General features: G+C 45.3%; 1 protein-coding gene across 4 annotated transcripts in view; it reads left to right on the forward strand.

Annotated features, from left to right (window-relative positions):
• Positions 1-21,139, forward strand: part of Aopep (aminopeptidase O) — a 361,204-nt gene that overhangs the window by 301,843 nt on the left and 38,222 nt on the right. For all 4 annotated transcript variants that reach the window (NR_110521.1, NR_110520.1, NM_001289926.1 and 1 more), the window contains one exon: positions 15,407-15,523. Coding sequence is in view for 2 of the 4 variants with exons in the window: in NM_001289926.1 (NP_001276855.1) it covers positions 15,407-15,523 (117 nt within the window). In the remaining 2 variants the exon portion in view is untranslated. The remainder of the gene's footprint in view (positions 1-15,406; positions 15,524-21,139) is intronic.

Below are 21,139 nucleotides of genomic sequence, written 5' to 3' on the forward strand. Positions count from 1 at the left end.
AATCCCCTCCATACTATAGTAGGGAGCCTGCTGATTTCTAGTGGGCTGTAGCTTATCCTGCACTAGGCTGAATGTGGGGCTTTGCTTTCTAGGCAACTTGTATACATTGTAAATCTGAGTACAACAAGCACACACCCAAACTGGAATAAAGTGACAAAATGTGTAATGACAGAACTTACACAGTACAGCTTTTGGCAACTATAGCACTACCTGCCCATGTGGAGACTGGTGGACACTTCTGGGAAATGGAGACAGGAGAGCTGTAAATAGCCTCCCTTATTGTAAAGTAACTAGTGCTTCTATGGTGCAGGCACAACACTCTGCAGAGATTTCTGCTCAAGGAGCATTGTTGGCTGGCCTTGTTCCTTTAAGTAGCGCTGCATCAAGATCCTTAGCCGTTGGACCTCTTGCTGGCAAACAGCAAGCTTAGTCTGTGAAGCTATCCTAGATGCTGGGTTTCTGGGCCATTCCCACTCACCTTTTCCAGAAGATGCTTGCTCTCAGAGGCTTCTCATGGAATCCAGGTTACATCTGTCTGGGCAGGACTTTGTTAGACCAAGGCACCACTGGAATTCATGTGGAGAACTGACCCACTTTAGGACTGAAAGAGGGGTTACCGTGGGCTTCCTAGATAGGCAGGAGTCTGAGGGACCAGCTGAGGTTGTCTATCTGTGAACTAAAACACTTAATAGAATGTCATGGGAGGGTTGCTTGGGGTCCATCAGATTTCTCTGTGCTATTGGAGTCTTGCTCTTCAGAAACAGTTGGCCATTGAGGATTGTCTGATAAAGGTAAACAAATGTGGCCGGGGGTGGGGGGAGCATTAAGTTGAATTTGTTTTGACAGAGTTCAGGGATCGGAGGATTAAATAGCCCTCAGCTTCCAGCATTTGTCCCTACAGACATGCCAGCTGCTCAGATTATGTCTCCTAAGGGAAGAAATGAGGCGTCTGCCATCTTTACATCAACTCATATGTCTGTAGGAGGTTTATAAGTTACTGGTTGCCCCCACCCCCCAACCACCATCCTTTTCCTTAGCCTCCCTCTTGTGTAGGGTCCTCCACTGTCTTATCGGCTCCATACACCAGTGTAGTAAGTGTCAGTCAGAGCTGGAATATTGATCTACAAAGACATATAGCCCACCCTACAGTTCAATTATTGAAGCATTTTCCTGGAAGTAGCCATTTCCTTTTGGCAGGGGATATAAAACAGGAACCGGCAGACACCATGTCTTGAGTTGCCATACCATAAGACATGGATAGGCATCAACTTATGGCCACGTGGACTGCAGGAAACGTTGAATGCCACCGTTCCATGTTCCTTTTACTACATTGATATTTTGTTAGTTTAAAATAAAAGGCTCTGGGCTCCTCCCAAACTTAGCCAGGTTTAACATGCACACGCATGTTTGGGAGCCAGAGCTATGATTTGTGCTGGCAAAACAAAGCATTAATTATTAGATTATTAAATTATAATTAATACTAAATTTTTTTTAAAACTTAAGAAAATAGGTATGATATAAAATTTTGGTGTTGCTAAATGGCAATTGTGGATTATTTATCTGGGGTCCTTGGGGATGGGTGCACTAAGGGGAGACACTTAAGAAAAAAGCAACCACCGGGCTCTGAATTCAACATATGTGTTGAATTGAGCTCAACTCTTCTGCATTTAATGAAGACTTCAGCCTTTAGGGGTAAATAAAACATTACTAAACAGAGACGGCTGAATATTTCTTACTGGCTGTAATAATTAAAGCCATGAAAAAAGGTGGTGGGGTTATGTTACTGATTAACTCCTAGATTTGATCAAGACACAGTTGCCGGTGGCGCTCTGTTTCATGTTTGGCCTGTTAGGTTAACGCCCTGTGCCTGGTTGTGGTGCTCTGTTGAGCAGCAGACCTCCTTCTCTCCCACTCCTCTGCCCCAGCAAAGTTCTCAGCTACTGGAGCTGAGTCTGAAATCACCCATAAAGCAGCATGCATGCAAGAAAGCTCCCTTATAGAAGGAGTCTGATAGATTCAGGTCCAGCTGGAAATGAAGGACATTCTATGTTATCCTTTTTCTCCTGTGTTGAGCCAGAAGCTAAGATTGGCGTTGGCAGTAGAGGGGCTTAAATGTATCAGTTTCTGATGGCTGCTGTAACACAGCACCACAAAATTAGCAGTTTGAAACATTATGTTACAATAGCAGGAAGTCAAAAGTCCAAGTAAGCCTCAGTAGGTTAATGGACTATGGGTGGGGCTGCTTTCCTTTAAATTGAGGCTGGAGGGAGCCACTTCCTTGATTCTTACAGCTTTCCTGGATTTCTTTGAGCCTCCACTTCTTCCTCCATTTTCAAAGACAGCTTGGTCAGGCTGGCCTCTCAGGTTTCCTTCTCCTCCTTATCTTTTTGCTAATAAAGACTCTTGTAGGGAGGGCTACTCTGCTCTAATCAGCAAGGTTAGTTGATGTGCAGTCTCTAATTCCGTCTCTGACTTCGTTGCCTTCATTGTGATTCTTCACCTCAGAGAATCACAGGGTTTCCAGGCTGTCATCCTGCTGCCCACCACAGTGAAACATGTATGGAGAAGAAACGGCAGTGAGTCAGAAAACCTGTACAGCTGATGCTAGCAGACTGTCTAGTCCCAGAGAAGACTTTGTATGTATGCACACACATGTAAACGAATAGGAGAAAAGGCCCCATGCCTTGTTAATATAATGGGGATTTCTACCTTGCTACCTAACCTGTCAGATTAGTGTCTAACATGCTAGCTACTCAGTAAGGAGAAATTTAAGTGACATGTAAGTATTTTATAATTTTAGTTAAGGGAAATTGAACTTTCTGCTCAAAAGAACAATCTAATTATAGTTGTATTGATTTGGGAATAATTGTTTGTCGTGTGTATTTTTTGCAGCATATTTTTTTAACACTTTTCAGGGAAAGCTCCATTACCATACTATTTTTTTTTTTAAACACATAAGCCTTTGTTGAAGGACCCATCTTTAAACCTTTCCATGGTAGGACACCGCTGTGTGCACATGCTTATATAGTAAGAGGCTTTGCCTTCCCTTCTATCTAGGTCATCTCTTTGCAGGCCTTGGGTAGCATTGTCCCTGGCCACAGAGTGGTTCCTGGGGCAGTGGGGTAGCTTGTGAGCTGCGAGGCACAGTCTTCATTTGCACATGGTGGAGCTGCATTCCTTAAGCTGTCACCAGACTCCCAGGAAGCACCCCTGAAATAGACATGACATTTGCCTGTAATGGCTGTGAAATTAACGGTGTAGGTTTGTAAGTGCAGTGTCTTTGATTTCTCTTTTAAGTTGGACTATTTTCACTTTTCATCATTTAGTTGCTAAGAATAACTGCTAATGGGCCAAGATGGAAACCTTGATCCTACTAGGAGACAATTTACATTATTACTTCAACACTGTGCTGGGTGAGAGCCTGAGGAAAGAAGACCGACATCCCAGGTTTCCCGGGGCTCAGGAATTCCCAGCAGATGCAGTTGACACAGGATAGTTCTTAGCTGGTGAAATAAGAGAGCTGCTGACTGAAATGACTGAGGATAAGACCCAAAAAGCCAGAGTTGTGCCTTGCCATTTAAGACTACTAAGGGCCTTTCCTGCGGAGATTCTGGAGTCCTGCCATAGCAAATACCTGGAAGTGAAGCCCAGAGGGAGTCTGGAAAGGGGAGGTACCTGCCTTAAAGGTGCTGCCTGCCGCTTGTTCCAGTACAACAGTGTGGCTGTGTGAGAAAGGGAGGCAGGCCATTGTGTGCTCACACCTAGAGCCAAACTGGGTCTTCAGACTCACAAATGCAAGTCGTCGCCTCTACTTTGGAACGTCAGGTTTTGCCTTAGCCCCAGTTCCCTGGTCTGTGTCAGTGCAGGAGCTGTGCTGCCGGGATGGCCGGCAGGTTCCAGAGGCGGGGCCAGGTGACCTGATACCCGAAGGTGTATCTGTTTGAGGTGCTCCCACTTTCGGATGTTCCACATCACAGCCGCCTCCTCCTCTAGCAGGATCATTGGCTTCTACTTTTTGTCCTTCACTCCGCGTAGCACTTAAACAGGATGACTGAGAGATGCAGGTAGCCTGATGGTTGGGGTTGGAGGGCAGAGGGAAAGGAGGAGAGAGAGAGAGTGAGAGAGAGAGTGAGAGAGCAAGAGGAGAGCGAGAGTGAGAGAGAGTGTGTTAGTTCAATCTCCAACAGACTTTTGCTTTTAAAATCAAACCCTGAGCATTGGCGCAAGGCTGCTTAAAGTCAACCTTTACAGGAACATTTTGGGGAGTTCTGTAGAGCTTCTCGCCCTGTCTCTTTGTTGTGTATTTATATTGCTTGCTTTTTCAAAATGAAAACTACTTTGAGAAATTATGATTTGTAATGATTCTTGTTATTTAAAATATTAACATTTTTAATAAAGAAAAGCGCTCTCTTGCACAAAAGGAGACCTATCTAGCCAAAACTTTGATTTCTAAATTTGACTGAAGAATTTGGAAAAGATAAGTCTGGGGGAACTATTTTTCTCTAAAGGGGAGGTCTCCCTGACCGTTGTTCACTGTTGATTTGACCTAGAAAGCAGGTGTTTGGAAGTCCCTTCTGTATTTTTATGTACCAGGCTCCTGGTTTTTTGTATTAAAGCTTTGAGCTGAGATAGATACGCTGATTTTGGTTTGCATTTGTCTTAACGATTTATTTATACTGTTTAATCTAGAAATTACTTGTATTTTGGATTTTTTTTTTGGTCTGTTTGCTTGTATCTTTTAAAAAGACTTAAAATGGTTGCTACAGTTAAGCTTTAAATTGTGCTTAGCTGCTAAACAAAAATGGTGTTTTGCAAGAAAACAAAATGCTGTATTAATTTTCCATAGTCTTGGGCTATGGATCCCTCATCTGAAACTGGAATATATCCTAGTGAAAGCCTAGAATAAGACGGAAACCGTAACTAACTAAAATTTTTACATTTTAAAGTCTATTGTGGGCCAGGTCACACTGAAAGACTTGTATAACGTATTTGTTCTGGGTTGTTTAGAGTCAAGGTTTTTATTTCTTCCTCCCAGACAGTAGTTCATTGCCTGAAACTTAAAAATAAAATAAAAACGCTTCTTACAAATTTACCCTGTAAGCTTCCCGACAGTTCTAAATGGGCGAAGATGACTTGGATCAAACCAGGACTGGCAGGTAGCATGTGATGCTGTTTTTTTTCTAAGCATTTTTTAAGGGTATGGTTCTAGTCCCTGAAATTCCACTCAGCATCTAAAACTGGAGTGGAATTTTAATACTTAAAATTGTAAATGGGATTCTGCCCGATGCATTTTGCTTGTTTGGAGGAAACCCTTATCGTTTTGTTTGCGTCATATCTTCAAATGCCCGCTTCACCATTCTGGTAAACAACTGTGCGTGCAATGATAATCAGGTTTGAAGAAGCAGTGCTAGGGACGGTGGCGAATGAAGTGATTCTGTTGTTGGAATCGATCTTCCCTCGTGACCAGAATGCCAGTGGTATGTCCTGGGAGTGTTCTTCATCAGAGCTGGTGGCAAACCCAGGAAACTTATTTCTGGCGCCCCTTTCCCCTTCCTCTTTCAGGTAACTAACTGTTCCTAATGATTTGGTGTGAGAGGTTGGCAGTCGCCCCCACCCCCCACTCCTAATTAGCAATTATGCAGATTGTTTACCAGAAACCGGCTGGGCAGCTTTTTCTTCTTCTGCCCTCCCTCCTAGACCTACACGCTGCTTCCAGGTGACCCAGGAATGTTTTGCTCCGCGGGAAAAATCAGATTGTTTTTCATCCCGGTTCTAACTGGAAAGATCTTCAAGGAAGTGTTCATGGGACCCAGTGTAATGAGGGGGCCTCACTTTAGTGAATTGGAAGGAAAGTGCCATGCTAAGCCCGCCTTTGTTCTCATTTGAATCACAGGCTGTACTGGGACTGGTCTGTATGTTGAGTAAGTGCGGGGTGGGAGGCGAACGCCTAATTTGTGGAATTGCGGGGGGCGGGGATGTTAGGGCGGGGCGGCCTTGTGGATTGGCTAGAGCAGAGAGGGCGGGGCGAGCGGCCCTTATCAGCCTACGCCGGCAGGTGCAGGTCCCAGGTCAAGGTAAGGAGGCCACGGCTCCCTTGTCTGCCCCTGCACCCTGTCCGGGACTTTGCTGCTTTGTTCTCCCTTGCTGAGGGCGTTTCTACTCAGAGTGCGTTCCAGGGCTTTGGGATGAGGGCGTTTCTACTTGGAGTGCATTCCAGGGCTTCGGGATTATAGTTCCTGGCAGGTCCTGGAGAAAAGATCCGCAGAGACACCCTGCCCTGCAGCAGGGAGAGCTTGAAGGACACTCACTCCAGCAGGAAAACAGCAACGCGCGGTGGCTGGCTCTGGCTTTGTCTGGGAATGTTCAACAGGTTAAGTTGAGGTTCTAGACAGCTGCACGTTCAGGCTCTGCTCAGATGGGAACCCAGAGCAGAGAGCAGAGGCCGCACTCTCCCCTGACTTTGACGGCATTTGTTTGCATCGCCCTGCAGTGCACAGTGTGTTCGTTGTATTTCTGCCTCGGCCGGCCGTGATTATTCCTCCTCGCAAAGGTCTGAATTAAGAAGCTAAGCTGGAAATGAGCGGGGCAAGTGGTTCTCAGCTTGTGGCGTTAAAGTGAGTGATTTCTGGGTCTCCTCACGTTGAGGGACCTGTAGCCACTTTTTTTTTTTCAGGTTAGTTTGAGTTTTATTTGTTTCCATTTTATAATTGAACATATTTAGGGGGTGGACTATGGTGTATTGATTCATGCATTGTGTAAACTAGAGTCTTGCCTGGCTTTGGAATAATGACCGTTTTAGTTGGCGTGTTAACAGCAAAGCGATGGTTGGGAACGGGAATATGTGCTGTGGTGCCTTGTTTTTTTTTTTTTTTTTTTTTTTTGAAAAGTTTCTCTTTTTAAAAATTCAGTTATGTAATTTAATTACGTAGGAAAATTTTCTCTTAAGATGGAAACCTAGCTTCATTTCTTCCTCTTAAAAAAATCAACTATTGGTAGGTTCCAAGATAATTCATACAGTTCCAATTGGATCTGAGGAAGAAGGAAGGTCTCTACGGCATTTTCTACTAGAGATGAAATAATCAGAACACTTAGAATGCATTATCATTTCAACAAAACAAGTCTGGACTTTTCTAAATGGACCCATTGTACCTATGCAAAGCGAGATACAAACTGGCCAGAAGTTGAGCAGGTTTATTTTTGTGAAATTTTTAGCAGTGACTTGATGCCTTTGTGATGTTAGGCAGCAGCTGTCCTGGGGTCACTAGCGTCCATGCCAGTTCCTGAGGAAGAAGCTGAATAGACTCAGACCCACACCTTGCAAGGGACTGTGCATTCCACAGCTACACAAAGGCTTCCTGGCTGCATCCAGCCTAGAGCTCACAATAGACCTCAGACCTGAGCACCTTGGGGCCAGTCTTAGGCTTCCTGTACTGGGGTGGCTTCTGTACTTTTGCCAGTGCTTGGTCACTCTGTGAGGAGCATGGCTTTGGATAGGGAGACTTGGTCAGGCTCCTGTCCCTAATGCTGCTTGCACATCTGCAGACATCAGCTTCTCCTGTACACCATATGCGGGTCCAATACAGCCTCCATCCCCTTTAGGTTTGAAAAACACGAATACTCGGCCTAAAAGTCCAAAGCTGCTTTGTTGTTTTTTTTTTTTTTTTCCCCAGAAGTTGTTTGTTTCTTTCCCTTGCATGAATATTCTTGAATTTTTCTGAGTTGATCCAGGGCATAAAACACCCACACTAGGAATCCCAGAGTGTCAAAGACGAGGCCAAACATGACTCTCCTGCCTTACACAACTTAGATTACTCTATAAAGTGAGACTGCCACACTGGGTAGCAGTTGGACAGTGGTACCTAGCAAGCATTTTATTCAATAACAACCACGTGCTTTATTTTTCCAGCAGTAATTCATGTAGTAAGACTTGGCCCCCTCTTCTAACACCCTGCTGTTTGTCTATAGTTGTGGTTGACTGTACGTATAATGATACAAAAGAAACCAACTTGCAAATTGTAGACATATGCCAGAATCTGTGGGTAGTTTAGATTCGGTACGAAAGACAGAAGAACGTTAGGGGGAAAAAAATCTGGCCAGAAGGACATTTATGTTGTACAGTTCTTTCTGTGAAGAAGAAAGGCCAGAGCCAGGGGTGAGGGGACATTGTTTTTTTGACTTCAGATGAACAGCTAAGAGTAAATTTCATTTCGAAACTGTTTCAAAATGATTGTACCCACACCTGAGTATGTGAGGAGAACCACTCTGAGCAGTGACTTCTCTGGGCTTCCGTTGCCTTTCTCATTCCTCTCGTTATGAGCATGTTTTTGTGGCTTTGTTTTTTACACTGAATTTTAATACTTGTTAGCAAATTTAACATGGAGGCCAGGCATGCTGGTCCTCATACAGTAGTCCAGTTTCTTCATCGGTGGACCCTCATCTTCACTGAGCCTGGTCCACTGCATCGGAGACATCGGAGCCGCCGCATACAGTGCTGATAAAACCTTTTAGGTCAGAACATTTGAAATTTGAGTTCTTTGAATTTGTTCTACTGTAGAGCAAATCTTCTGTTCTGAACACTTGCCTGCAGCTCTGTACATCTGCTCTTGATAGATTCTTTCACACCATTAAATTGTTTATTGATGGCTCTTCTTGCAGACGTTGTCACCCTGTTACTCCATCTTGCCGTGTTGGACACTGAATTCTTTTTAATGATTTAACTATGAAATCTGGGAGTAGGTGGGCACATGAAACAGATGTAGTTTCAGTCATTCTCATGACGAACTTTAAAATAAGAGTTGTGTTTGAGCGTGCTCTGTCCTGTTTAAACTTGAGGATTCTAGCTTTTGTGATACAACTTTGAAGATGGTGTTTTCTGTAGGAGGTGGGCTATTCTGCACGTTAGCACTCATTCAGAGGATGCATAGCTTCCAGAGTAATTGAAGCTCTTGTTCATGAATATGAGGACCTCAATTCTTTCAGCTTTGCAGGAGGCAGAGTTAACTGCACCAAAATCAGCCACGAAGGATCTCATGTCTACTTAGTTATTTACTAAACAGCACATTTGTACCCCGTGGCTACACAGGTTATCTCACTTTGACATAGTAATGTGGGAAGATAGAGAAATATAAGAAAAATTTCTGGGCTTGAGTGAATTTATAGTTAACTATATTTTTCCCATGGAGAAAAAAAAAAGAGACAGTATTTGATAATTTTCTTAAAATGACAGCTTTGCATGTATCTATAAGCATTTGGAAAACAGTATTCTTCCATGTTTAAACTTTTTCTTCCATTATTATGTGTGCACGCATAATGTCTGTGTGGACACTGTGCCATGTGTCTCCCATGTGGATCTGTAGATTGAACCTGTTTAGCAATCTTGCACAGCAAACACCTCCTTGCACAGAAGCACGTTTTCTATTTAACAAGATATCACCGACCTATGGGTGAAAGTACTGAAGCCAGCGAATACTGTTCCTGGTCATGAACATAGCGATTTTGCTGTGTGCCCTATAGGGGAGCCGCTCATGGCTGGTCCTGCATTTTAGAAGCTGCTGGTTGCCTTCTCAGCACTTCATTCACAGATGCAGCCCGAACTACATAAGGTCTACTATATTCCTTCAGTCATTCATCAGGAGTAAGAAAATATTTCAGACTGAGGTGTAGGAAGTAAAAAAGGAAAGGGTGTGTGGATCACTCAAAACTGACTGTAACTTCCTTCTAGGTCTTTAGAAATTTATTTACTTGTCATGGAAATGCGACTTGGTAGAATACTTGCCTAGCATGTATGCGTGTACACGGAATGGGCACACACACATACACATACATGAACACATGCACACACACACAAATGCACACACACACACACACCTGAGCCAGCACACTCCTTGCATGGTGGCACATGCTTATCATTTCAGAACCCCAGAAGTGAAAGTAGGGGCATCAGAAGTCACTGTTCCCTACCTTTGTTACACGGGCAGCTTCAAGCTAGCCTTGGCTGCATGAGAACCTGTCTCAAAAAGAAGAAAGAAGTATTTTACCCAAATGTTCTACATTTTATGCTGGACTTTCTCTACTCTGATAACAGCTCTCACCCCTTCTCTGTAATAGCTATACTATCCACTCTGTGGCTACAACACTGTGTTTTAACTCAGAACTAGCTGAAAGGTTTGATAACAGAAACGCATTTATTCCCGTCCTGGAATTTACATTGAGATGAATTGGTAGATAACAAGAATTTAGAATTAAGATATCACTGCTTATGAATTAGAAGTTCAAAGTTTATCAAATTCTGAACACAAGAAGTTGAAAGTGCTCTTTGATACATAAAAGTGCTGTGCTTCGGGACCTTCAGCAGGACGGAAGATAGCCTGTAGCGCTCTGGGACTTCTTGTTTGAATCGGTTCTTCCCAGAAGAGTGAAGTAGTGGGAGTGTACCCCTCTGTCCCATCACTGTGGACCTGGTAGATTCTAGGCAGGCAGATGAGAAAACTTCAAATGTTTCTTGTAAAGTCCTTGGAAAATTTTAATTTGAGCATTTAGCTTAATTTAGTTTCTGAAATACACAGTGGCATAAAATAGTAGTAGACACATGGTGGTAGGACCCAGCTGGCCCCAATGCTCTGGTTTCCTGCAGTTCACAGGATATGCTTGATGTCACATTGCTCGAAGCATGGGTAATACTTCTAACAAAGGTTCAAATAATAACACATTTTACAATTTGACGCTCCCACTTGGAAGCATGGTGATTCTCTGTGCCACAGCCTACTTTAGCTCCCACCTGTTCTTGGCGGCTATCATGCTCTTTCATCCTGTGGTAGCAGTTTGGAGGGGCTGTGATCAAACGATGACTTACAAGTTCACATATCTCAAGCTATTAGTAACGTGTCTCAAACATCTAATGCCATGGATTCTGTGAATATTTGTTGCTGCAGTGGTCATTGCAGAGTGTAGCTCTGAAGATGCTTGGTAGCCAAAAGAAACTGACACTACTAGGAGGGTTGCCTGCCTGGTGGTGAGTTCTATAATTTGAAAAGAAAATATTTTCACTCTTCATTATTTGATAACCTTCATTTGCTAGCAACCTCCATTTTTACCCTCAAAATAATGCAAACAAGATTCACATTCAGTGTTCTAGCTAGTCTTAGGTTTAGGCAGTTCTTTAAAGTTCGATTAAAACAAAAACCGATGTGGAGAACCATTTTTCTGCTGCCTCCAGCAGCAGCAGCAGCAGCAGCAGCAGCAGCAGCAGCAGCAGCAGCAGCAGCAGCAGCAGCAGCTGTTTCTCTTTAAGTTTCTAATGCGTGGAAGGCACTTTAGTTCTGTCCGGAGGTCCCACAGACATTACCCATGAACGAAGAGCAGGCTTAATACGCCTACCCTGCCTGTTGTGTGAATCCCAACAGGAAAGGAAGCCCTTTCCTGACAGGCAGAGAAGACCATGGCTTCCTTTGGCTCCTGTTTCTGTTTCTCTCTGGATCCTGAGGAAATAGAAGTTCCTGCTCTTGTTTGGGGAACTTCTCTCCATGGTATCCTTATCTCACGCTATCGGCAAGAATCTTATAAGTGAAAATTCACTCAATGGAGTTTTATTTTAAGTCTCAGAGTGGTGCCTGTCTTCCTTCCGTCCACATGTGTCCTTTACCTGTGGCAGGCAGCCATGGACCTGAGTGGGTGGCCTTCAGGCCTGCAGGGTAGTGGTTGTGCTTCCTGGAGAAGGTAGCAAGGAATTTTCCAGATTCAGAGTACCTTATACAATGAAAGGTGTTTTATATCCGTGAGGTCACCCTTCACCTTCTGCACATGACTCTCAGAGGTCAGCGGCATTCTGCCCTGGCCCCTGGCCCCTGTTTGGGTTGAATTCCAGCCAACAAGTCTCCAGCCTACAGGAGAATTTGAGATTTTTCTCCCTCCCTCATTTCTTCTGTTTTGTTCTGTGTAAACAGTTCCTGCCAAAGTAACATAGACAAATATAGCAGAGAATGCTTTTCTGGAAGATGCATGCTCCCAAAGCATTTTTTAACCATTTTTGGGAAGAATTGATCGTTCTGTGCGTTTCAGACAGACTGAAAGAGGCGGGGAGGCTGTTGCTATAATGGAAGTGACATCATACATTATTGCCCCATTGATCCGCTTTTAGTCTCCAGCCAGGATAAAAGGAAATGGCACCAGGGAGGAAGCATGCTTCATTTAGGCTCAGATCCCAGAGTGATAATGGGGTAATAATAGAACTCACGCCACTGTCAGTCTGTGGCTGCATTAGTCTCAGGCTCTCTCCGTCTGGAGCCACACTGACTTCCTTCCCCATACAGCCACTGCTGTGCGCCAGCTGGGCGGCCAGGGAGGGGCTCAAGGGCTCCCCTTGGCCTTCAAGGCATGCCAGCTGCAGTCCTGATGTTTGTGCCTGGGGAAGCTTCGTGGTGAGACTTGTCTTGTCTGTGGCATTCCTAATCCGGGAGGTAAGTCTGCTCTTCTGCATTGTGTTGTGCTAATGGAAGAGAAAGCAGGGGCTGCAGTTGTGTGGATGGATTGTCCTCTGGGAGGGAGCTCAGAGTGACATCCATCCCTGCCCCCACCCACTCCCACCCCTGACTCCTGTAAAGACACTCGGGCTCCTACAAGAGCCCAGGGTTGGTTTTCTTTGTGCTGCTTTTACATGGGTCAGGGCTGGGGGTTAGAAATTTCACACTTTCTCTTCAAGAAACTTTAAAACTTCAGACTTGTGCCGCTTTCCTCAATTTCTAAGTCGTGAGGGTGGGGGCAAACGAAGTTAACTTTTTTCTTTGTGTATTTCTTCAAAATTAACAACTATGAAATCTTAAGTGTTAATGGCAAGAGTACAGATTTCCACCGTCGTTAATAACGCTTGCACTTGATTTGCTTCCCGTTACATACTGCTCCGTGTGTTCATTTGAGTAAGTTTTACAGGGCTGTGCTGTTGATTTTAAGTACCTATCTGATTTGGGCAGCTCATAGCCTTATTTTGTCTTGCGTTTCCAAGGCAGATGCATTTTTGCAAGGCCTTCTCTACGGGAAATAATAACATATATCATTGTTTATGAAAAGAAAGAATTTTCTCTCCTTTTGCAACTGAATGGTGGGTGTCAGTCTCACAGCAGGCTGGTCTTGTAATATATCACGCCGGCTTCCCTGGGGCCCGGATGCTCAGGGACACTGCTGTTTTTTCTTGATGACTCCATAGTACATCTGACACCCTCTGTGTCCCTTGCAGTACCTCCGTGATAGCACACAGATGGACCCAAAGTTATGTGAAAGTTCATTTGACTTCCCTGTGAGTGGAAGTGGGATGTCTCCTGTGCCTGCTGCCAGGACAGCCCACTGGCGGCACAGCACTGCCTCCCAGCACATTTGCAAGTACTTGAGATCGTTCAGTCACTTTGCAAGCATTTATCGTGTATTATTTCTTTTCTGCTGTAGGGTGGCTCGACAGGGAGCAAATATGTATTTTACAAAGACGTTCACTCTATTAAAATATTTTTCCTTTAACATATCCTCTTTTCAAGTCTTTAATCCTTTTTTTGTGATATAATATTTACTTGTGAATGAATGATAGTTTTATTAAATGTGGCTGAAAACAGCATTAGGTCACAGATTTGTCTTTCTTCATTGTTTAGAGACTACATTTTCCCATGGATTGGAGAACCAGGTGGCGATAGGTTGTTTACTAACAGAGTGCTTCCTCTCAGTCCATTCTACAAAGACCAGACTAGCACAGTTCTTCCCGCATTAGGAAGGAATGTTCAGCATGGCTGTGCCTTGTGTCCTGCCTGCCTCTGAACAAGCCTGCTCTTGCACGAGAGTGTCTGTACCCTACTGAATGGAGGAGGATGGATTCCTTGGAGGGGTGTGTACCCTCACTCTTTCCTGCCTTTTAATTAGAGCCAGATAAACTTGGGAAACAGCCCTAAAGGTTTGAGTGCATATGCACTCCCCCTCCAGCCCTCCCTCCCATCTCAGTTGTCCAACTTAAATCAGGGGGCTTAGCTCTAAATGTTTCCATTGCCTCAATTTTGTGACAACAAAAGCTTTCCGTGATCCTTTCGATTCTGTTCGTGTGGGGTTGTGAGCTTTCTGCTTGGAAGAAAAACACTGCGCAGGTGTAGATCCACTTGGGCTCCCATGTTAGCAAGTCGCAGACTTTTAAGCTGGAGTTGTGTTCAGTGACTTAACCCAGGAGGGATACTCAGGTTAGGCATATGGGTGACTTTAGCCACTGACTGCCACAGCAAAACAAGAGAAGCAGTGAGGTGGCTAGAGGTAAAGGGGCCTTAATTGGGGCCCGAGGGAAAACACTGCGCAAGAGGGTGTCTAGCTTGGCCTTTGGACAAAGCGTGTATTTTAGGGCAAAAAGGAGAGGCATGAGGAGAGAAGCTGAAAAGTTAATGTCTTTTGAGTAATAGAAATTGGCAGTTAAAATCATGGTATTAGTAGGCACCCTCTGATGACCTAGTGTTGGCCTCCAGAAATTTGGTTTGCTTAGAAGGAATTATCAGGCATAGTTAGGGCTGAAGGGGTGCCCAGTGTAGAGAAGGTGGAATTTGTATAGAGTTGTAAAACCCTGATATTAGCATGAAGCTTTTTCAGTCAGTACAGGCGTTAGCTTTAGCTTTCTCTCCACTCTGCTGTTGCGGGGTGAGATGGCTGTGGGGGGAGGCGCTCCCAGTGAGCTCCGCACCTGTTTGTTCACAGGCACGTCATTTTATGTTTGTATCACACGCAGACTTCTCCCTCTCACTGCCCTTAGCTGCTGTCCCACCGATTTGGGTATTAGGAGTGAGAGTAACTATGTGCTTAGGTGTCTGTGCTATTGTGCTTGTCTGCAACCTATAAAGTGTGTTATAGTACGGCAGGGATTATAATCAGACTGCTCATGAAAGGGAGGGGCTATGAGGGGAAGCAGTTGTTACATTGTGAACACGCACTGTTACACTGTGTTTATTTTTCAGGTGTCTGCGGGAGCCTTGTAGGCCTACATGGTTCAGAAAGAAATCTGAACCTACCTCCGCCTGGTTAACTCTTGTGAATTTGCCTAAAGTTGGATGCACTCTTGAGTCCTTGTATAGCCAGAAACACTTCTTGGCATATGTATGCCATAAAGGCAAGGCCATCCATGAGGCATTGTGACATTAAGACATGTGCCATTTTAATCTTCTGTAAGCACATACCCAACATGATAAACCAGGGAAAACAGCTTTGCCAGACCCTGGGATGCGAATCTTTAGGGCTGTAGACAACCCTGATGTGTGAGGAAAGTCAGCAAGTGCTCTCTCCATTCTGCAGACATTAAGAGGGCAGGGGTTTCCCTGGCCCAGAGGTTCTTGCTCAGAACCTTGGTATTAACTTCTTGTTGCCTACATGATATTTCAAGGGCTGTTTCTTTTGTCCTCAGCTTTCTCCAGACCAGATCGTCTTGCTTTTGGAGTGGCTCTTAGAGCAGAAGACGCTGAGCCCTCAGACACTGCACTGTCTCCAGCAGACTTACCATCTCCCAGAGCAGGATGCAGAGGTAACACAGTTGAAACTGTTGGTGCCCACTGACTCCCGGGAAGGCAATGAACCCACTGCAACCCCTGTCTGTAGCTGCTGCTGTCTGTAGTATGACGCCATGTGCTTGCTTTAGGAGTCAAGGGCTGGGCTTCCAGCAACACTTCAGACAAGTGCCTTCTCTTCTCTAGGGGTCTCCAGTGGCCAGTTTGTACATGAAATGGTTGGAGGCCTAAGTTTTCTATCTTACTACGTAAATTATAAAGACAGATACAAGTCCCCCAAAAGCTTGAGCTACATGGTGGAGTTGTTTGAATTAAGACTTGGGCGGGTCATTTTGTGCTCTGGTGGTGCCGCCTTTCCCTTGTTCATTAAGGAAACTAAGCTCAGATGTGTGGGAGCAGCTCGGCTGCATTCAGCTAGGACAAGAAAGAAGCCATGTGTAAAGGAAATGAAAAACGAATCTAGCAGCTATGGTTTAAAAAGTAAAATTGGATGGTTGTGGTAATGCAGTATGATGTGAGCCTTTATTTTAGTTTATTAAGAACACAGTACAGGTCCTAGATGAATTCCAGGTTTGAGAAAAATATAAAATCATAAATATTTAATGTTTTTAATCATAAGAAAAAGTTCAAAGAAAAATGGTCTTGGACACAGAGCTCTAAAATACAGAGAACATAAGAAACCTTAACTGAGTTTTCTATGCCCTGCAGTCAGCAGCTACTAGCACCTGGAGCATTAGGACACTGGAAACTTAGCCCTCCTGAGCAGGGTGTGCACAGGTATGAGGTGCATGGGGGACCAAGGTGCTCGATACTCATTACAGTCTATTTTTGAACTTCTATTTTAGACCAGTTGGCTTATGTGAAATGTTATAGTGTCTTACACTGACAAACAATTCCTTAGTAGCTCACCGGGAAGGTGGACTTTGTTACACATTTCCAAGTCCATAGACTTAGGAGCAGTGGAAAGAAGTTCTTAGGGAGACACTGTTACCCTTTACCACCCATGTATCAAATTTGTTTGTTTCTGCTCCTAGCCCTTTTGTTTATCAGAGACTCCAAATGCCAGACTTATTTTTAATTAGTGTTTGAAAGACCTTGCTATTTATAGGCAAAGGATTGTGTTTTGACTGGTTGGATCCCACTGGAGTCAGGCTCCTGCCAGCCTGCACTGGCTGGGTGGGAGGGTCAGAGCAGGTGCTGAACACCTGTCCCTTGATGCCAGGAAGCCATGAGGCTCCAATCCCCTTCTCCCTCTTCCTACTGGCATGTCACACATCCTGTCTTACCTTACACAGCCAGGTACAGTTACTGTGTGTTCCTTAAACCTTTGAGAAGGAGGTAGATGTCTCCCTTTTCTGGAAATATCAAAAACTATATCTCACTGCCCAAAGGCAGATGACTTGATTCTGCTGTGATCCTTGGTGCCCAGATGGACTAAATGTATCCTGGTTTCCTTTACACACTCTTGATCTGACTGTAGCATTTACACTTAACATCTACACACTGAGAAAGAAATGGTGTACTCGAGTCAGGCTCACCCATAGGAAACTTGCATTTATTTGTCTGTCAGCTCATTGGGTAAACAAGGTAGCCTCAGCCGAGGGCTATGAAGGGGTGATACAGGGTGAAGAGGAGACACACAGGGCAAACATCTCTAAGCCAAGTATTCAAGAAAGGCCCCTCAAAGGAAGCAACACTGAAGACAAGAGGAGATGGCTACACAAGACAAGAAAGATGTATAAATCCAGCACATGTCAGGATAGTGGCCAGCAAATGTTGTCTCTAAAAGACTGGAGAGTTCATAGTTTAGGCCACATTGTTTCTGCAACAGCTCTTCAACTTTGTTGTTGAGACAAGCACACAATAAAAAGCCACATACCTGCGGACACATGGGTGAGTGCTGCTGTAAAAGCCAGGAGAGCTGTGCTAAACTTAACCTGGGTCTCTCAGTATAACCAGTCCTCCTCAGGACTCCTCAGGTCTCTCAGTATAACCAGTCCTCCTCAGGACTCCTCAGGACTCTTTAGTATAACCAGTCCTGCTCAGGACTCCTCAGGACTCTCAGTATAACCAGTCCTGCTCAGGACTCCTCAGGTCTCTCAGTATAACCAGTCCTGCTCAGGACTCCTCAGGTCTCTCAGTATAACCAGTCCTGCTCAGGACTCCTCAGGACTCTCAGTATAACCAGTCCTCCTCAGGACTCCTCAGGACTCTTTAGTATAACCAGTCCTGCTCAGGACTCCTCAGGACTCTCAGTATAACCAGTCCTGCTCAGGACTCCTCAGGTCTCTCAGTATAACCAGTCCTGCTCAGGACTCCTCAGGACTCTCAGTATAACCAGTCCTGCTCAGGACTCCTCAGGTCTCTCAGTATAACCAGTCCTGCTCAGGACTCCTCAGGACTCTCAGTATAGCCAGTCCTCCTCAGGACTCCTCAGGTCTCTCAGTATAACCAGTCCTGCTCAGGACTCCTCAGGTCTCTCAGTATAACCAGTCCTGCTCAGGACTCCTCAGGACTCTCAGTATAACCAGTCCTTCTCAGGACTCCTCAGGTCTCTCAGTATAACCAGTCCTGCTCAGGACTCCTCAGGTCTCTCAGTATAACCAGTCCTGCTCAGGACTCCTCAGGACTCTTGCCAACCCAGCTCCTGATCACTTCGCATGGCATTTTGCAGCTGTGTCCCTTGCTGGGGCTGCGGATTGAGGTTCCTGCAGTAGGGACTTCAAACTAAGCAGTGGCTTTGTGCTTGTGGTTCCGTCATAAGTGTGGCTGCAGTTCCTTGTGCTTGTGGCTTTTCTTGTACTGAAGTTCCTGTAAAATATCACTTTGAATCTGAAGATCAACATGATTTTCAGCAACCATGTTGTTTTCTAGAAACTTCAAATTTTAAGTGTGCCTTCTGGTGACTAGGCCGCAGGAACTAAGTTGAACCATTAGCAACTTTCATTTGAGTGACAGACAGTCGACAGGAGAAAGAGTTGTTCCTTGGTGGAAACAACCTTGAGGTTTCTAACTTGGTTTCCACTATTCCCCTGTAACTGAGCAAGCAAGGGCATTCCATCCAGTTGTCAGGGTTCTCAGATACAGAATAAGTAGGAGCCACCTGAAAGATGGCCAAAGAGACCTCAGTAGCGGGGTCATGTGCCAAGCCTCCACAGAGAAGGAGTGAGGTAAGTAAGGCCTCCAGTGTTCTGTGCAGGTCACTGTCAAGCTCTGGGTCTGGTATTGAATAAGGAATCTGTGATTATAGCGAGAGTGTTTCTAGGGCCTGCTGGAAGGCTGCCCTCCCATTCCTCCTACTGGCCTGAAGGCCTGTGTGGTTGAGAAGGGAACCTGCCACAACCTGTGGCTCCAGCTGGCCATGCCCCTCATGACAAAATGCAATGCACATCTCTCCTAGTGACTCAGCCCTCAGCTCACTTCAGGCAGCTTGTATGTGAAGGCCACCATAAACATTTTAGACTGGGCCATAACCTTGGTCTAAAGCACCTTCGACATTTTTCTGTTTGTGTTTTCTAAATTTAAAAAAATCCATGTATGCCAGGCAGTGGTGGCGCACACCTTTAACCCCAACACTTGGGAGGCAGAGGCAGGCGAATTTCTGAGTTCGAGGCCAGCCTGGTCTACAGAGTGAGTTCCAGGACGGCCAGGGCTACACAGAGAAACCCTGTCTCGAAAAAAAAAAAAAAAAAATCCATGTGAGTGATTTATATGTGTGAGTGAGTGAGAGAGAGAGGGGGAGAGAGAGAGAGAGAGAGTGAAAGTGAGTGAAAGAGTGAGTGAGAGAGTGAGTGAAAGAGAGAGAGTGAGTGAGTGAGAGAGAGAATGAGAGAGAGAGAGGATGAGAGAGAGAGAGAACACAGAGTGTGAAGCTCTGTACCGTGAAAGGAAGGCTGTCATCTTCAGGACACAGGAGCAGGAACATCAGGACAAGTTCCCAGCCAGCGTGGCCTGTATAGTAAAACTAGTCTCAAACTACCACAGAAAAAGGGGGAGAAAGCCACCAGGATGCAACAGGAGTCAGAATTAGACACAGTAAGTAGCACACATTCACCCCAGCATTCTGGGAGACACACAGGTGGGTCTCGGTGAGTTTAAGGCCAGCCTGGTCTGCACAGCATGTTCCAAGCAAGAAAGCAGAATGGTAGTGTATGCCCATCTCTGGAGTACAACCTGTGGTTGATTTCTAAGCACCCATGTCCAGGGCTTGATGCTGGTCAGGATGTGGACTCTGCAGGGGCCGTGTCCGGGTGCTGATACACGCCATTTGCCTTCCCCTGGCCTCATTTTCCACCTCAGCACAACATTATCTCAACTGTACTGCCAGTGCTGAGGGGGACTTGATGAAATGAGCTTTGCTCTTGGGTTTTATATCTGATTTTGTTTTCCTTGGAAACTATGTGCTGTGTCTGAGCACGCCATTGTCAGGGCGTGCTAACAGATGGCGCCCTCAGTTGGAGAGCCACACTCTTCACCAGCTCGCCAGGCCCCTCCCTTTTGGTGACTTGGGGGAAGGTTCCTAAGCCTTGATTTCCTGGGGATTAAAATGAATCCATAAATACTTTCTTCACAGAATTGTTAACAAGGTAAGATGAGGAACCATGCAAGACTATGAAGAACACGTGAACAACCCACAGTTAAGTTCATCCGGTTGTTTCTGGGCTGTCTGGCCAGGGGTGGAATCTAGGGCTTTGCGCATGTCAGGCACATGCTTGACCACTGATGTATAACCCAGCTGAGCATGACCGTTGGTTAATGTGGTTTTTGTTCATGGGAAGGCTCTTTCTTAGCTGATAGAGTATGCTGTCTCTTCAGCTCTGTTTCCCTCCCTTCCACCCCAAACTAAAGCAGAAAGAGGGAAAACTTAGCCACTGGGTATGTGTTGTCTTTTGCTTGGGACAGCCCTTTTTACTTGTGGTTCATAGAATTCCTGGACTTTGGGTTCATGGTTGGTTGGCATGTGTTTTACCCCTTGGGGTAGGGGTAGAGATGAGGTGGGGATACTCCACATCAAGGTTTCTTGGCCCCCCATGCTTGACAGTCCCATGTTGTGGGTGTTCGGCATCCATGGCTCCTGTTTATGAGTATCCCTCTCTCCTGTTTTAGGACTCCAAATGTCCTCAGATATTGCCAGATATTTCCTGAGGGGCCGAATCCCTGTGAAGAGGCTCTGCTCTAAGGCAGCAGTGGGTTCAGAAAAGGCAGTTTTTAAAATCTCATGATGAATTGTTTAACACTTGGTGACAGCCTAGGAGGTGATGGCTGACAACATTTAGGAGCCACCCGGAGCCCACTCTGCCCCACCAGAAGTGTTAGAGAATACAACTTTGGCAGAGGTGGGTTCCTTTGATAGAAGAGAAGGACAGCCCTGCAAGGGAAGGTGGCAGCAGGCTGGTGCTGAACAGTGAGCCCATGCTGGTGGACACAGAGAAAGCCTCTGTAAGCATCTACAGCATACCTCTGCACGGACTGCCGGAGGAGAAGCAGGCGTCTCTCACAGACCCTTCTCTACACTGCTGGCTGTGTCAGAGAGCCTGGCGAGCCTCATCATGTGGCTCTGGGCCTCTCTGCGCCCAGGAGAGTTAAGTAGCAAGATGAGACAGAAACTGACCTGCCTGAGACCAGATGTGCCT

This window comes from Mus musculus, chromosome 13 (genome assembly GCF_000001635.26).
Source record: "Mus musculus strain C57BL/6J chromosome 13, GRCm38.p6 C57BL/6J".
Taxonomy (NCBI): domain Eukaryota; kingdom Metazoa; phylum Chordata; class Mammalia; order Rodentia; family Muridae; genus Mus; species Mus musculus.